Source organism: Pseudophryne corroboree, chromosome 1 (genome assembly GCF_028390025.1).
Source record: "Pseudophryne corroboree isolate aPseCor3 chromosome 1, aPseCor3.hap2, whole genome shotgun sequence".
Taxonomy (NCBI): domain Eukaryota; kingdom Metazoa; phylum Chordata; class Amphibia; order Anura; family Myobatrachidae; genus Pseudophryne; species Pseudophryne corroboree.
In genome coordinates this window covers 230,718,729-230,735,474 of record NC_086444.1, presented here as the reverse complement: position 1 = coordinate 230,735,474, position 16,746 = coordinate 230,718,729, and the positions used below count along the sequence as shown (strand labels likewise).

At 47.1% G+C, this 16,746-nt stretch overlaps 1 protein-coding gene across 2 annotated transcripts in view; it reads left to right on the top strand.

Annotated features, from left to right (window-relative positions):
- Positions 1-1,793: 1,793 nt before the first annotated feature.
- LOC135062237 (neuronal regeneration-related protein-like) overlaps positions 1,794-16,746 on the top strand; it is a 45,024-nt gene continuing 30,071 nt past the window's right edge. The window contains exons 1-2 of one of the 2 annotated variants that reach the window (XM_063964119.1): positions 1,794-2,313; positions 3,432-3,494. In XM_063964119.1, the coding sequence (XP_063820189.1) occupies positions 3,450-3,494 (45 nt within the window). In that variant the 5' untranslated portion in view covers positions 1,794-2,313; positions 3,432-3,449. The remainder of the gene's footprint in view (positions 2,314-3,431; positions 3,495-16,746) is intronic. The other variant, XM_063964120.1, reaches the window with a different exon arrangement.

The window sequence follows — 16,746 nt, the reverse complement described above, 5'->3', positions numbered from 1 at the left end:
AGCCGCTTTCCCCCATGGTCCTTTCGGAGTCCCCAGCATCCACTAGGACGTTAGAGAAAATATATTTTCTGCGGATCTGGCTTTTTAAATTATTTGATGTAGAAGTGCCTTTTTCATTGTATTTTATGTTAGATCTGGCTTTTTCAATGTATTTTATACCGGAGCGTGGCCTAGCAGGCACAAGGTTACACCCCATTTTTGCAAGTGCACCTTCGGCTCGCAGTCGGCTCTTTGATGTACCTAACCAGATTTCTTGGCTCTTTGTCTCTGACTGGTTGGCCACCCCTGCCCTATCACATGTACGTGCAGACACATTCACACTAGGATTAATTTTTTTGTTGGGAGCCAATTAACCTACCAGTATATTTTAGGTTTGTGGGAGGAAACCGGAGTACCCGGAGGAAACCCACGCAAGTACGGGGAGACTATACAAACTCTGCACAGTTAGGACCATGGTGGGAATCGAGCCCATGACCTCAGTGCTGTGAGGCAGTAATGCTAACCATTACACCATCCGTACTGCCTGAGATATGTTTTCTATATTACTCAGATTGGATTATTTCCAGAAATGGATAATGTGAAGTTGTTCTTACCTTACTTCACAGATGCATATTTGTGGGTGACATGTCTTAGAACACGGGTTGACAGTGTTTGCCTACAGTACCCCTGCTCTATGAAAAACCACTTGCCTACCCGTGATGGTGAAAAATATTACAACCCCCGATTGAATACGTTGCTGACCCTTACTCTAAGACATGTCACCCACAACTATGCATCACTGCACCATAATGCTGGTCTGCACCTGATCTATAGATAATCCATTATGATTATTATTATAATAAACACATCTGCTATACAAATAAAGACATTACTTACACCATATTAATTTCAGCAGAAATAACGCTGCATTTCAATTGCACGGTTCTGCAGTCCATTAAATGTGCATGCAGACTTATGTCTCTAGGTTGTCAGGAAGACTCTCTGGGACGTGTTACTTGATCATATGTATAGATATACCGCTAAAAACAGTTACAGTAGCTTTCAGATCAGTGACATGTAATAACACCAGATGTGTCAGTGCTAATGTAAGGAAATAAGTAGCTAGCTGTATAGCATGGGTCTGTAAAGGTTTATTTAGCACATATAAAGCTATTGTGGATTCAGCGATAATACAATATACTGTATAAAAAATTAATGTATGACACCACAATACCTAACATGCATGTAACTGCAGCATTACTCGCCCCACTGACATGTGACATGGCCATATACAGTATTTCTCCCTAAAGCATGAGAAACTATGATGAAATGCAATTTATAGTTTGACTTATAAATGCACAAAGAGAGTCCCAGGTTCAGCCATTGTTAAGAATACATCTTTTACAGCTGCACTGCCATTTGATTGAATTAATGAAATGGTATAAGCAGTGTGAGGGCATAGGCTGCTGTGACAAGGCAGCCATAGCCAGCCAGTGCACCATTTTCCTCCTCACGACAGACATGCACAAATAAGGGAAGGAGGCAGCGGCACGTCTCTGTCCTGGTTGCCTGAAACGACCTCTGCTGCAGGTCTGATATTACAGTGTGCGCGCCCCCCCCTCTTCTTCCTCCTCCTCCAAGGCTGGCAGTCAGCCACGTCTGTGCAGCAGCTTGGCCAGGGTTCATGGCTAGGATCTCAACCAATCTCCTCTGCTTGTATTTGTAGTTAGGGGATGCGGGGTTCTGCCTCCTAATAGTAAGTGATGGTGCAAGGCGCCAATCACCTCATGTGCACTGACTGGAGAGGCCGGTCTCCGGCTGCAAAGTGGGAGCAGCAGGGATCATGCGAGGACTGAGCTATGCACTGGTACTGGGGGGGCTTCTGTGCACCCCACCCGCAGCAAAGAGGAGGGGATGCAAAGGAGGAGCTGCGCCCTGGGAAGGGCTGGGCTGCAGGCGGCGGCTGTACCCGGGATTGGCTGGGAGGCTCTGGCTGCCAGACACTGGGGGGACTTTGAGTTGCAGATTATTGCAGACTAAGCAGTCTGGCTCTGCAGTAGCAAAAGCGGAGGCTCTGTGGGAATCCGGCCAGGGACCATGAAAATCAGCTCATTAATTCCGAATATTCATCATAGGTGAAGCCTTGCCTTGCAGAGAGGAGAGGCAGACACAATACCTCCTTACCTCCCTTCCCCTCACAGGGCTGCACTTCTTCCTAGAAGTACTAGCACTACTCTCCAGGAGAGATCCCCTCACAGCACAATGCCCCCTTTACAATCAGCTGTGTGCTAACTATGTAGAAGTAAGGAGAGAGTGGGAGCAGGGCGGCCGCCTGTAAGTATGCCCTCATATCCTTCTGTCTGTCTGTCTGTCGGTGTGTATGCATTGCCTTCCCTGCTCCTGTGCCCGGCTCCTTGCTGCAGCATTGTCAGCTTTTGTGCAGGAGCAGCCAGGGAAAATGGCTTGAGTGCCTGCTACTAGTTGCAGCATGACATCATCCCCGGCTAAACCTGCATTGGCTGAGCAGCTGCACTTCGGGCTCCAGGCAACGAGGCTTTTATATTTTATATATATATATATATATATATATATATCTAGATAGAATATCTCTCTCTCTCTCTCTCTCTCTCTCTCTCTCTCTCTCTCTCTCTCTCTCTCTATATATATATATATATATATATATATATATATATATATAATTGTGTGTGTATCTGCATCTGGAATGTATATTATAGGAGCGTGTATAAGACATAATACCTCAATACCTAACAAACAAAAAAAATATAGCATGTTCTAATTTAGAGTTTAGAGACATAAAAGTATTTTTTTTTAAAGTCTGGTGATTTTGTCATTTGAATGGTTCCAGAATAAGTTGAAGCTGTGGCCATCAGCATTTTCAGTGATGCCCTGGCACAATGAATTGGCCGGCTTTGGTTCATGCTGCACCTAGAAAGGTTATGCAGACTGGCGTTTCTAAAAATAACCCCCAGTGTCAGTAACTGAGTGAGATTTGGGCTATTGTTCCGCTGCGCTGTCTGTGACAGTACAAAGGTACAGTATGTCTGGGGATGTTCCGGGGCGCATGTCTGCACTGGTTGGGGGGTACAGTATATGCCTTTGTCTCATTCCGTCTATGAATCACTGGGTGTATTTCAAAGTTGTGAAGGCAGCTATTAATAGAGCAGGCTATGCAAGGACATGCAATAGGGGGTGCACTGCTCTCAGATGCTAAGCTCTGGAGAAATGGCATACAGAGAACTCTCATCTCTCTGCAATATTATACCCACACATACTGAGCAATATGGAAATGACTATAGTTGACATTATTCTCTAATGACAGTATCCTGCTCAATAACCTTTTTAATATCTTCAAAACACATTCATGTATTTCACTGTTAGATATGTCATTTATTGATTTTCTGTAATTATATATGTATTGTGTTTTTTTGCAGATTGTTCTCCTTGTGGTTATGACCACAATGCAGTCTCTGAACTGCTGCCATGTTGTTAGAATGGTAAGATACAATATTTAGGAATGTATATTTTGCTTTATCATGTCTGGTGTGCTGTATGTTGTGTAACTCCTCCCATTTCAGCTGCCAATCCCTGCAGGGAAATATCTACCTTCCAGCTTGTTGTACTGTCACAGCAGTAAGTAGGGAAGAAAATCACGAAGCAGCTGGTAAGATGAACATGTCATCCTTTCAGAATTAGGTCAGCAGAGCAGAATGAAAGATGTAGGTGTCAGCAATACTACGCGTGTGTTTATACACATAAGTAGCAATAGGAATTCCCCAGGTAATTCAACACTTGACACCTGAAGTCTATCCATACTACAGCATTCCAACTGTTGCTCAGTGCGCTGTAGCTGGTGTCCTGAGGAAGGTTACCTTAGGCTCTGTATTAGTGTCTTTCTGTTCCTGATAGTGTAGAACTACACTGTATGTAGCAAAATAAGTGGTTCCTTCACTAGTATTTATTTCAGGTTAGTTGCATAGTTAATAACCTATGAGCTTATTATTATTATTTTCTTTTATTAATAAAGGTTTCTTTATACTCTGGTGAGGGTAAATGGGCCATTTATACAGCTACACACATTTATTATTATTTATTTATGTATTATTTATGAACCGTTTCTTATATAGCGCAGCATTTTCCATTGCACAGTAATTGAACAAAACTGGGTAAAAACAGACAGACATAAAGGTAGGAAGGCCCTGCACACATATAAATAGACCCAATGAGCATAAAGGTCTTGATGATTCTTTGAATAAGCTCCCAGTAAGTGTGTGCACAATGCTAAAAGCCAAATATTTATTGATATAAAACAAAGCAATCTGTAATCTAATGTATAGAGGTGAGTATTTATTAATATCCCATCATATTACCTATATATATATATATATATATATATATATATATACCAACAATCAAAATCAGAGGCGGCACTCGGAGTCTTTAAAGGCAGTGAAAAAACTGTATTAGTGAGGTCAACGTTTCGGGGACCACCTCCCCGTCTTCAGGACAAACACACAGTGACAATGGTGAGCAATAAATACACACTTACCCCCCTCCTCTTTCTGATGTCCCCGCCAGCGTCCACCGCAGACACGCTGCCGCACTTCCTGTTCCATGTTCAGCATGCTTCGTCTATACCGGAAGTGACGTATCATTGTGGGCCGCGTGACCATGGCGACGCTAGAGGGGAAGGAGAAAGAGTGAACACTTAACCCTTCATATAATATCCTTATCAACAACATATTTAAAATACATATCTAAAACCAATAATACCTGGTGCTAAACTACACCGCTACACTCCGTAAAAATGAGTGCCATAAATACAATTAGTAAAAAATCCTTTTATCATAAACCTGTCTATGTGTTCACCTTAACCCTTTTAATACCAACTGTGCATCAACTTTTAATGTAATAAGACCCATGCTCCAACTAAATAATTATTATTAAGTAGCTGTCGGGATGGGTGTTATATTCATTTGTGCACAATAAAATCACACCCCTATTCCATATATTAAAATCTAGTGATCCAGATGTTTGGCTGCTTGTTGGAAATTCAAATCAGCTTGGGCCTGTTCTCCTTTTATCATTCCCTCTCTCCTAATGTGAAACCCTTTTTATATGTATCCCCAGATCATTTTTTCTGGGGGCATATTTGCTGACAGTTGCTTCTGTTGCATTATATCTGTTACTAGTCTCACAGGAAATTAATTAGGCCTAGACTGTCGTTCAGCCCACCCGGTTTCAAGGTGTTTAACCTGTGGATCCACCTGGACTCTAGTCGTAATAACTGTTGTCCTCGGTTACCACCTCTAGGCAACATTGGCACATGATCAATGATCCTGTGTTTGAATGTTGCCATGCCATGTCTGTTTTCCAAAAAATGCCTGGCCACAGGCTGATCTCCGCTGCCAGTGGCCAGTGCATTGCATATTGCCTGCCTGTGCTGTGCCATTCTAGTTTTGAACTGGCACTCAGTTTTGCCAATGTAATAGTGCCCGCACGGGCACATGATGGCATAAACCACGAATTTGGTGCTGCAAGTTAACGGCCACCTGATGGGGAATTTCTTCCCTGTATATGGATGGACAATATTGTCTCCGGGTGACATATGAGAGCACGTGGTGCACCCTGTGCACTTGTAGCAACCATTCTTCCGTGATAAAAAGTTCTTTGCCGGGGGTGCTTTTAATTTGGACATGTCCGTCTTTACCACAAAATCTCTGATGCTTTTGCCTCTTTTATGGCTTGGCATCAGTCTTTTATCTTTGAAGATTTTTAAATCTGGGTCAGAAGTGACAATGGGCCAAAACTTCCGCACTTTCTTTTTAACGACAGCACTCCTAGTGGAGAATTCGTTAACCCATGGAATGACCTTTGTCATATCCCTTGCTGCAGCTGGTTGCAGTAGCTCTTCTCTCTTTTTGTCCATGGCTTTTACCCTGGCTGCCTGTAATAATTTTTTGGGATATCCCCTTTGGAGAAATCTCTGCTCCATTTCGTCCAATTGGGCTATCCTCTGTTTCTTGTCACTATTCACTCTGCAGACCCGTACGAATTGGGAGTAGGGGAGCCCCTTAATTGTCGTTGGAGGGTGAAAACTATCATGCCTTAGCATGGTGTTTCGGTCGGTCGGTTTCTTGTACAGACTCGTAATGATCTGATTATCTTGGATTTTTGATGTGAATGTCCAAGAAACAGATCTCTGTCCTGTTGCTTGTTACGGTGAACTTAATAGGGCTGGTTGTGGCATTGTGTGTCACTACCAATTTATTTAATGCCTGCTCTGTGCCCTCCCAAAACAGCAATAGGTCGTCTATGTACCTATAATAAATGAACAGGCAATCCGACACCCCTTTATCTGCAAAGAAGAGCTCCCTCTCTACTTCCCACATGTAGGAGTTTGCGAACGAGGGTGCCACAGATGACCCCATGGCACACCCCGTTAGCTGTCTATAATATACCCCGTCAAAGATAAAAAAAAATTGTGGGTTAGCGTAAATTCTAACAGCGAGATAAAAAAAATCTACATCTGGTCCTTCATAATGTCTATTGCCTGTTATCAGCTGTCTCACAGCCTGTAGACCCTGTGCATGAGGTATGCACGTGTAGAGGCTTGTGACGTCTAAGGTGGCCAGTATCACGTCTGTTGGTACCCCCTTAATAGACAAAAACTTTCTGAGTAGCATACTAGAATCTTTTAAATGGGAGACCGTATTCTGGATACAGGGCTGCAGGTAGGTATCCAGGTACACTGCTGCTGGCTCGCACAGAGACCCCCGGGCCGATATAATCGGTCTTCCCGGAGGCCTCTGTGCGTTTTTGTGTATCTTAGGGATGGTATAAAATATGGGCGTTACTGGATGTTCTGGGCACAGCTTCCTGCCAACATCTGCTGTTATCACACCCTCATCCTGCGCTTCCTGAATCAATATCCCTAACTGTGTTCTGTATTCCTGAGATGGATCCGAACTCAGTCTGCAGTAAGTGTCCCGGTCATTCAGTAGGCGAAGACATTCTGTCTTATAATCTGTAATATCCTGCACAACTACGGCCCCTCCCTTGTCCGCATTGCGGATAACGATGTCTTTACGACTACTTAGTTCTTTCAAAGCAGTACGTTCCTCTTTTAGAAGATTATGATGTTTCTGAGGAATGGTGTCCCTTCCTGCTGTTTCCAGCATCCTGTGAAAAGTTTTTAGGGAGGAGTTTTGGGAGACAGGGTCGAACCGTGACTTAGGCCCCAAGCTCTGGATTCTTGCTGGTAATGTTACCTTATCTTTACTGGGGGGTATTTTACTAAAATGTTCCTTGATCTTTAAAGTGCGATGTAACTTGTATGTCTCCACCGTCCATCCAAAATCATCCCCAAAATTTGTGGGGACATAGGACAACCCTTTATTAAGTACACTCACCTCAGCGGGTGTGAGGGGGGTTGTAGACAGATTAAAAATTAGCGTGTCTTCCCCTTGGTGGTTTTTGTTTTGTCTTTGGCTTTGTCCTCCCCGCCGCGTTTGCCTCCTTTTCCTCCCCGAGCCGCCGCCTCCGCTCGGGTCTTTACCCCTAAAGGGGTCCTCTCGTTTGAGGAAATGGCTGAGGATGTGTTCGCTTCCTCCGAATCACTGGCTGAGGTGTAGCCTTGCCTGCCTCCACTTCTAAATCTCGGGTTACGGGTGGGCCTCCTCCTGATGTTCTCCGCTTTAGTATTGCCTAACCAGGTGTATACCCGGTGCTGCGTGTAATCCATCTGAACTTTTCTCAGTTTCTCTTTCTTGAATTTCAAGAGGTTATATTTGTACTGTTCCACTTGCTCATTAAGTTTTATCATCCAGGTTTTGGATTGTTCCAGGGATAAGACTGTAGCGTGTTCAAGTTCAAATTTGCCTATATTCTCTCTGGTTCGCTCCAGCTCTTTAGTGGATTCCTCTATCACTAGGAGTACCAAGTCCATGGAACATTTGTTTAGTACAGCAATCCATTTCTTACAAAATTCCATGCTGTATCGTCCGATGGTAGGAATATTGTGGACTCTAAAGCCCCTCGGTAGCTGTTTCGCTCTATAGTAATCAGACAACGTCCTGCTGTGGTAGAGGTAATCCAATTCACGTTTTTCTCTAACGTCCTAGTGGATGCTGGGGACTCCGAAAGGACCATGGGGAATAGCGGCTCCGCAGGAGACTGGGCACAAAGTAAAAGCTTTAGGACTAGCTGGTGTGCACTGGCTCCTCCCCCTATGACCCTCCTCCAAGCCTCAGTTAAGATTTTGTGCCCGAACGAGAAGGGTGCAATCTAGGTGGCTCTCCTGAGCTGCTTAGAGTAAAAGTTTAAATAGGTTTTTTATTTTCAGTGAGACCTGCTGGCAACAGGCTCACTGCATCGAGGGACTAAGGGGAGAAGAAGCGAACTCACCTGCGTGCAGAGTGGATTGGGCTTCTTAGGCTACTGGACATTAGCTCCAGAGGGACGATCACAGGCCCAGCCATGGATGGGTCCCGGAGCCGCGCCGCCGGCCCCCTTACAGATGCTGAAGCAAGAAGAGGTCCATAAATCGGCGGCAGAAGACTTTCCTGTCTTCATAAGGTAGCGCACAGCACTGCAGCTGTGCACCATTGCTCTCAGCACACTTCGGTCACTGAGGGTGCAGGACGCTGGGGGGGGGCGCCCTGGGAAGCAATGAATTTACCTTATTTGGCAAAAAATACATCACATATAGCTCCTGGGCTATATGGATGTATTTAACCCCTGCCAGTTTTCCAGAAAAAAGCGGGAGAAGAGCCCGCCGTGAAGGGGGCGGGGCCTATCTCCTCAGCACACAGCGCCATTTTTCCCACACAGCTCCGCTGGTAGGAAGGCTCCCAGAATCTCCCCTGCATCCTGCAACTACAGAAACAGGGTAAAAAAGAGAGGGGGGCACTTATTTGGCAAAATAACAGATATAAGCAGCTATAAGGGATAGACACTTATTGTAAGGTTGTCCCTATACATATATAGCGCTCTGGTGTGTGCTGGCAAACTCTCCCTCTGTCTCCCCAAGGGGCTAAGTGGGTCCTGTCCTCTATCAGAGCATTCCCTGTGTGTGTGCTGGGTGTCGGTACGTGTGTGTCGACATGTATGAGGAGGAAAATGATGTGGAGGCGGAGCAATTGCCTATAATGGTGATGTCACCCCCTAGGGAGTCGACACCTGAATGGATGGCCGTAATTAAGGAATTACGTGACAGTGTCGGCACGTTACAGAAAACTGTTGACGACATGAGACAGCCGGCAGCTCAGTTAGTGCCTGTCCAGGCATCTCAAACACCGTCAGGGGCTATTAAACGCCCGTTACCTCAGTGGGTCGACACGGACACAGACACTGACTCCAGTGTCGACGGTGAAGAAACAAACGTATTTTCCAGTAGGGCCACACGTTACATGATCACGGCAATGAAGGAGGTTTTGCACATCTCTGATACTGCAAGTACCACAAAAAGGGGTATTATGTGGGGTGTGAAAAAACTACCCGTAGTTTTTCCTGAATCAGATGAATTGAATGAAGTGTGTGATGAAGCGTGGGTTACCCCCGACAAAAAACTGCTAATTTCTAAAAAATTATTGGCACTATATCCCTTCCCACCAGAGGTTAGGGCTCGTTGGGAAACACCCCCTAGGGTGGATAAGGCGCTCACACGCTTATCAAAACAAGTGGCGTTACCGTCTCCAGAAACGGCCGCCCTTAAGGAGCCAGCAGATAGGAGGCTGGAAAATATCCTTAAAAGTATATACACACATACTGGTGTTATACTGCGACCAGCAATCGCCTCAGCCTGGATGTGCAGTGTTGGGGTGGCTTGGTCGGATTCCCTGACTGAAAATATTGATACCCTGGACAGGGACAATATATTATTGACTATAGAGCATTTAAAGGATGCATTCCTATATATGCGAGATGCACAGAGAGACATTTGCACTCTGGCATCAAGAGTAAGTGCGATGTCCATTTCTGCCAGAAGAGGATTATGGACGCGACAGTGGTCAGGGGATGCGGATTCCAAACGGCATATGGAAGTATTGCCGTATAAAGGGGAGGAGTTATTTGGGGGCGGTCTATCGGACCTGGTGGCCACGGCAACGGCTGGGAAATCCACCTTTTTACCCCAAGTCACCTCGCAGCAGAAAAAGATACCGCCTTTTCAGGCTCAGTCCTTTCGTCCCCATAAGGGCAAGCGGGCAAAAGGCCACTCATATCTGCCCCGGGGCAGAGGAAGGGGAAAAAGACTGCAACAGACAGCTTCTTCCCACGACCAGAAGCCCTCCCCCGCTTCTGCCAAGTCCTCAGCATGACGCTGGGGCCTTACAAGCGGACTCAGGCACGGTGGGGGCCCGTCTCAAGAATTTCAGCGCGCAGTGGGCTCACTCGCAAGTGGACCCCTGGATCCTGCAGGTAGTATCTCAGGGGTACAAATTGGAATTCGAGACGTCTCCTCCTCGCCGGTTCCTGAAGTCTGCTTTACCAACGTCTACCCCCGACAGGGAGGCGGTATTGGAAGCCATTCACAAGCTGTATTCCCAGCAAGTGATAATCAAGGTACCCCTCCTACAACAGGGAAAGGGGTATTACTCCACGCTGTTTGTGGCACCGAAGCCGGACGGCTCGGTGAGACCCATTTTAAATCTGAAAGCCTTGAACACTTACATAAAAAGGTTCAAGTTCAAGATGGAGTCACTCAGAGCAGTGATAGCGAACCTGGAAGAAGGGGACTACATGGTGTCTTTGGACATCAAGGATGCTTACCTCCATGTCCCAATTTGCCCTTCTCACCAAGGGTACCTCAGGTTTGTGGTACAGAACTGTCACTATCAGTTTCAGACGCTGCCGTTTGGATTGTCCACGGCACCCCGGGTCTTTACCAAGGTAATGGCCGAAATGATGATTCTTCTTCGAAGAAAAGGCGTCTTAATTATCCCTTACTTGGACGATCTCCTGATAAGGGCACGGTCCAGAGAACAGTTAGAGGTCGGAGTAGCACTATCTCAAATAGTACTACGACAGCACGGATGGATTCTAAATATTCCAAAATCGCAGCTGATTCCGACGACACGTCTGCTGTTCCTAGGGATGATTCTGGACACAGTACAGAAAAAGGTGTTTCTCCCGGAAGAGAAAGCCAGGGAGTTATCCGACCTAGTCAGGAAACTCCTAAGACCAGGCCAGGTGTCAGTGCATCAGTGCACAAGGGTCCTGGGAAAGATGGTGGCTTCTTACGAAGCGATTCCATTCGGCAGATTCCACGCAAGAACTTTTCAGTTGGATCTGCTAGACAAATGGTCCGGATCGCATCTTCAAATGCATCAGCGGATAACCCTGTCTCCAAGGACAAGGGTGTCTCTCCTGTGGTGGTTACAGAGTGCTCATCTCCTAGAGGGCCGCAGATTCGGCATTCAGGATTGGGTCCTGGTGACCACGGATGCCAGCCTGAGAGGCTGGGGAGCAGTCACACAGGAAAAAAAAAAAAAAATTTCCAGGGCTTGTGGTCAAGCATGGAAACGTCACTTCACATAAATATCCTGGAACTAAGGGCCATTTACAATGCCCTAAGTCAGGCAAGGCCTCTGCTTCAGGGTCAGCCAGTATTGATCCAGTCGGACAACATCACGGCAGTCGCCCACGTAAACAGACAGGGCGGCACAAGAAGCAGGAGGGCAATGACGGAAGTGACGGATTCTTCGCTGGGCGGAAAATCATGTGATAGCACTGTCAGCAGTGTTCATTCCGGGAGTGGACAACTGGGAAGCAGACTTCCTCAGCAGACACGATCTTCACCCGGGGGAGTGGGGACTTCACCCAGAAGTCTTCCACATGATTGTAAACCGTTGGGAAAAACCAAAGGTGGACATGATGGCGTCTCGCCTCAACAAAAAACTGGACAGATATTGCTCCAGGTCAAGGGACCCTCAGGCAATAGCTGTGGACGCTCTGGTAACACCGTGGGTGTACCGGTCAGTGTATGTGTTCCCTCCTCTTCCTCTCATACCAAAAGTACTGAGAATCATAAGAAGGAGAGGAGTAAAGACTATACTCGTGGCTCCGGATTGGCCAAGAAGGACTTGGTACCCGGAAATTCAAGAGATGCTCACGGAAGACCCGTGGCCTCTACCTCTAAGACAGGACCTGCTCCAGCAGGGACCATGTCTGTTCCAAGACTTACCGCGGCTGCGTTTGACGGCATGGCGGTTGAACGCCGGATCCTGAAGGAAAAAGGCATTCCGCATGAAGTCATCCCTACCCTGATCAAAGCCAGGAAGGATGTAACCGTACAACATTATCACCGTATTTGGCGTAAATATGTTGCGTGGTGCGAGGCCAGGAAGGGCCCTACGGAGGAATTTCAACTGGGTCGATTCCTGCATTTCCTGCAAACAGGACTGTCTATGGGCCTCAAATTAGGGTCCATTAAGGTTCAAATTTCGGCCCAGTCGATATTCTTCCAAAAAGAACTAGCTTCTGTTCCTGAAGTTCAGACGTTTGTCAAGGGAGTACTGCATATACAGCCTCCTTTTGTGCCTCCAGTGGCACCTTGGGATCTCAATGTAGTGTTGGGATTCCTAAAATCACATTGGTTTGAACCACTCACCACTGTGGACTTGAAATATCTCACATACGGACAGGGCAGAATTGAGGACTCGTCCTCAATTTCTCCCTAAGGTGGTTTCAGCATTTCACTTAAACCAACCTATTGGGGTGCCTGCGGCTACTAGGGACTTGGAGGATTCCAAGTTGCTGGACGTAGTCAGGGCCCTGAAAATATATGTTTCCAGGACGGCTGGAGTCAGAAAATCTGACTCGCTGTTTATCCTGTATGCACCCAACAAGCTGGGTGCTCCTGCTTCTAAGCAGACGATTGCTCGTTGGATTTGTAGTACAATTCAGCTTGCACATTCTGTGGCAGGCCTGCCACAGCCAAAATCTATAAAAGCCCATTCCACACGGAAAGTGGGCTCATCTTGGGCGGCTGCCCGAGGGGTCTCGGCTTTACAACTTTGCCGAGCTGCTACTTGGTCAGGGGCAAACACGTTTGCTAAATTCTACAAATTTGATACCCTGGCTGAGGAGGACCTGGAGTTCTCTCATTCGGTGCTGCAGAGTCATCCGCACTCTCCCGCCCGTTTGGAAGCTTTGGTATAATCCCCATGGTCCTTTCGGAGTCCCCAGCATCCACTAGGACGTTAGAGAAAATAAGAATTTACTTACCGATAATTCTATTTCTCATAGTCCGTAGTGGATGCTGGGCGCCCATCCCAAGTGCGGATTGTCTGCAGTACTTGTACATAGTTATTGTTACAAAAATCGGGTTATTGTTGTTGTGAGCCATCTTTTCAGAGGCTCCTTCTGTTATCATGCTGTTAACTGGGTTCAGATCACAAGTTGTACGGTGTGATTGGTGTGGCTGGTATGAGTCTTACCCGGGATTCAAAATCCTTCCTTATTGTGTACGCTCATCTGGGCACAGTATCCTAACTGAGGCTTGGAGGAGGGTCATAGGGGGAGGAGCCAGTGCACACCAGCTAGTCCTAAAGCTTTTACTTTGTGCCCAGTCTCCTGCTAAGCCGCTATTCCCCATGGTCCTTTCGGAGTCCCCAGCATCCACTACGGACTATGAGAAATAGAATTATCGGTAAGTAAATTCTTATTTTTTAGCCGGAACAATTCTCGCTGGATGTCTTCCCCAGAGGGTGTGACCGACTCTGTAAACGCTGGTTCCTTATGCAAAATTCTTTCTGCTTCTATGTCCGAGAAGCTCAGTGTGTCATACGTGTCACAGTGGAGCAGGAATGAAGTCAAGTCTCCGCTTTCTTGTGCAGCCATGGCCATCTTGTCACGTTTCAAAGTGCAATAGTGCTGGTGCAATAGTGCTGTGCACAAATCCGTGTATATAAAGTGCTCGTGCTGATAAAATCAGACCTGATGAAGCAGGGTGGTCATGTACCAGTTAAACAGTTACTGGGTGCCCTGAGTAGTCCTTTACGCCTGCATGGCGTGCAAGGGCTAATAGTATACCACAAATGGACTCCGGCACTCCAGTCCTCCCCCTCAGGGTGTATCCTGCTCCGGTGCCCTCCCCAGGGAAGCGCTCCCTGACATGTACCAACAATCAAAATCAGAGGCGGCACTCGGAGTCTTTAAAGGCAGTGAAAAAACTGTATTAGTTGACCTCACTAATACAGTTTTTTCACTGCCTTTAAAGACTCCGAGTGCCGCCTCTGATTTTGATTGTTGGTACATGTCAGGGAGCGCTTCCCTGGGGAGGGCACCGGAGCAGGATACACCCTGAGGGGGAGGACTGGAGTGCCGGAGTCCATTTGTGGTATATATATATATATATATATATATATATATATTTATTAAATTCTTTATTTTGCGTGGCAAATTACAATAGATAAACAGATATCGAGAGGGGGGACTGGTGGTCAGAAGGACCAACGTCCAACGGAAGCCACAATTTTAGAATAAGCCGTAAAAGCAAACAAAAATAACATAGCAGTAATTAAGTATCCAATTTGGGGGGGACGGGAAGGAGGGGGGAGGAGGGTAGGGGAAAGAGAAGACCACGACAGAGGAATCCAATCACAGTATATTTGCTGAGACTAGTGGGTATAGGGTAAAAGATAGAGAAAGAATGCAAGTGAAGAATAAGAAGGAGGCAGAGAGAGGTCAGTCGGCGATGCCCATGGGTCCACGTAAGAGGCAAGGTGGTGGTTGACGTTCAGCTGTGAGCCAGGGGGCCCAAACCTGCTCAAACACATGACCACGGTCATGAAGGTAGTACGTAATCTGTTCCATAGATGCAATATGACAAATTTTGGCTTTGAGGGCTGAGAGGGAGGGGAGGGGTCTTTCCAGTGGAGGGCTCTCAGTGATTTAGCTGCGGTTAAAATATGTGTAGTCAGTTTACGGGAGAATTTATCAAGTGTCGGAGGGGGGTAGCACAGCAGAAAGATCCAGGGATCTCTCAGTACGGGGGAATTTAGGAGAGAAACGATGGAGTGGACTAAGTTCCAAAAGGGGATGATGGACGGACATGTCCACCATATATGTAGCATGTCGCCTCTAGATCCACAATTCCTCCAACAAGCAGGAAAAGTAGACGGAAAGAGTTTATGTAGCCTGTCCGGGGTATAGTACCAACGGTAGTAGATTTTGTAAGCCGTCTCTTTGAAGGCGGTAGCAATGGAGCACTTAGCAATCCCCAGTCTCATGTCCTCCCAGTCGCCACCCTCCGGAGGGGGCCCGAGATCACGTTCCCAGGCGAGCTCGTGAGGCCAGGAGGAAGGAAGGGACGAATCCAGTAAAAGGGAGTAGAGTGAAGAGATTGAGCCTTTGGAGAGGGGATAGTGTACGCATAAACTTTCCAGGGGCGTGAGGGTTCGGAGGAGGGCAGGGAGCCTAAGAAGTTCCGGATTTGCAGGAATTGAAAGGGATTAAGTGGGTGCGAGGGGGTCTTCTGTTGTAGGTCAGGGAGAGACAACCATTGGCCCCGATCGGCAAAATCGGTTGGGAATTTAAAACCCAACGTTATCCATGTACGGAATCTCGTAGCCGAGTATCCAGGAGGAAACAAAGGGTTCTGCCAGATAAGGGTCAAGGGTGAGGGGGTAGTGGTAAGGCCCATCTTCAAGGGATAGGAATCCCAAATTTTAAGATTAAATTTGATCGTGGGGAGGAGTTTGGAGGCTGGGGGTCAGGAGGTCGAGGGCAAACCCCACAGGGGAGACAGGTCCAATAGGTTGAGATAGGCTGCTTCAATATCTAGCCAGGAAGCAGACCCCGGGGGGGGCATAGGAGGCAACAATATGGGAGAGATGAGAGGCCAGATAGTAGAGTTTAATATCCGGGAGACCTCTGCTGCCTGCGGAGGTCGGCCGTTTTAGGGTATTGGCAGCAATGCGGGGAGGTCTGTGGTTCCAGATAAAGCGCACGAGTGCTCGCTGGATAGTACGGAGAAAGGAGGCCGGGACTGCCACAGGGAGGGTCTGGAAAAGGTAGAGCCATTTGGGGATTATGTTCATTTTAACCGCAATGATCCTGCCCAGCCACGAAATAAAAAGACTCCTCCAGGATGTCAGATCAGCAAGCATTTTGGTGAGGAGGGGTGGGAAGTTTTCTCTAAAGAGAGAGTCGTAGCGGGAAGTCAAATAAATCCCTAGGTTTTTGATCCTCGTAGGCTGCCATCTAAAATTGAAATTGGTACGGAGGGAGTCAGCCTCACGGGGGGGGGGGGGGGGGGGGGGGGCGTGAAGTAGCATGGCCTCGGACTTGGAATAATTGATCTTGTAGCCTGATACAAGACTGTAGGAATGGAGGACTAAAAATAGGTTCGGGAGCGAGATAAGGGGCTGGGTTAAGGAAAATAGGACGTCATCGACGAAGAGGGAAATTTTGGGCTCGGTACGACCCACTGGTATACTATGTATACCCTGGTGAGCTCTAATTTGAGAGGCGAGAGGCTCGATGACAAGGGCGAATATCAATGGTGACAGGGGGCAGCCCTGACGTGTACCATTCGATATATTGACCGGGGCGGATGGGACCCCATTAATTAGGACTGTGGCAGAGGGGGAGGAGTATAGCGCCAGGACACCAGAGAGGAAGGCACCAGACAAGCCGAAGGCCTCCAGGGCGGCTCTTAAGAAACTCCAGGAGATCCGGTCGAAAGCTTTTTCAGCATCCAAGGAGAGTATGATAGTGGGGGATCCCCTGGAGTTCAAGATATGT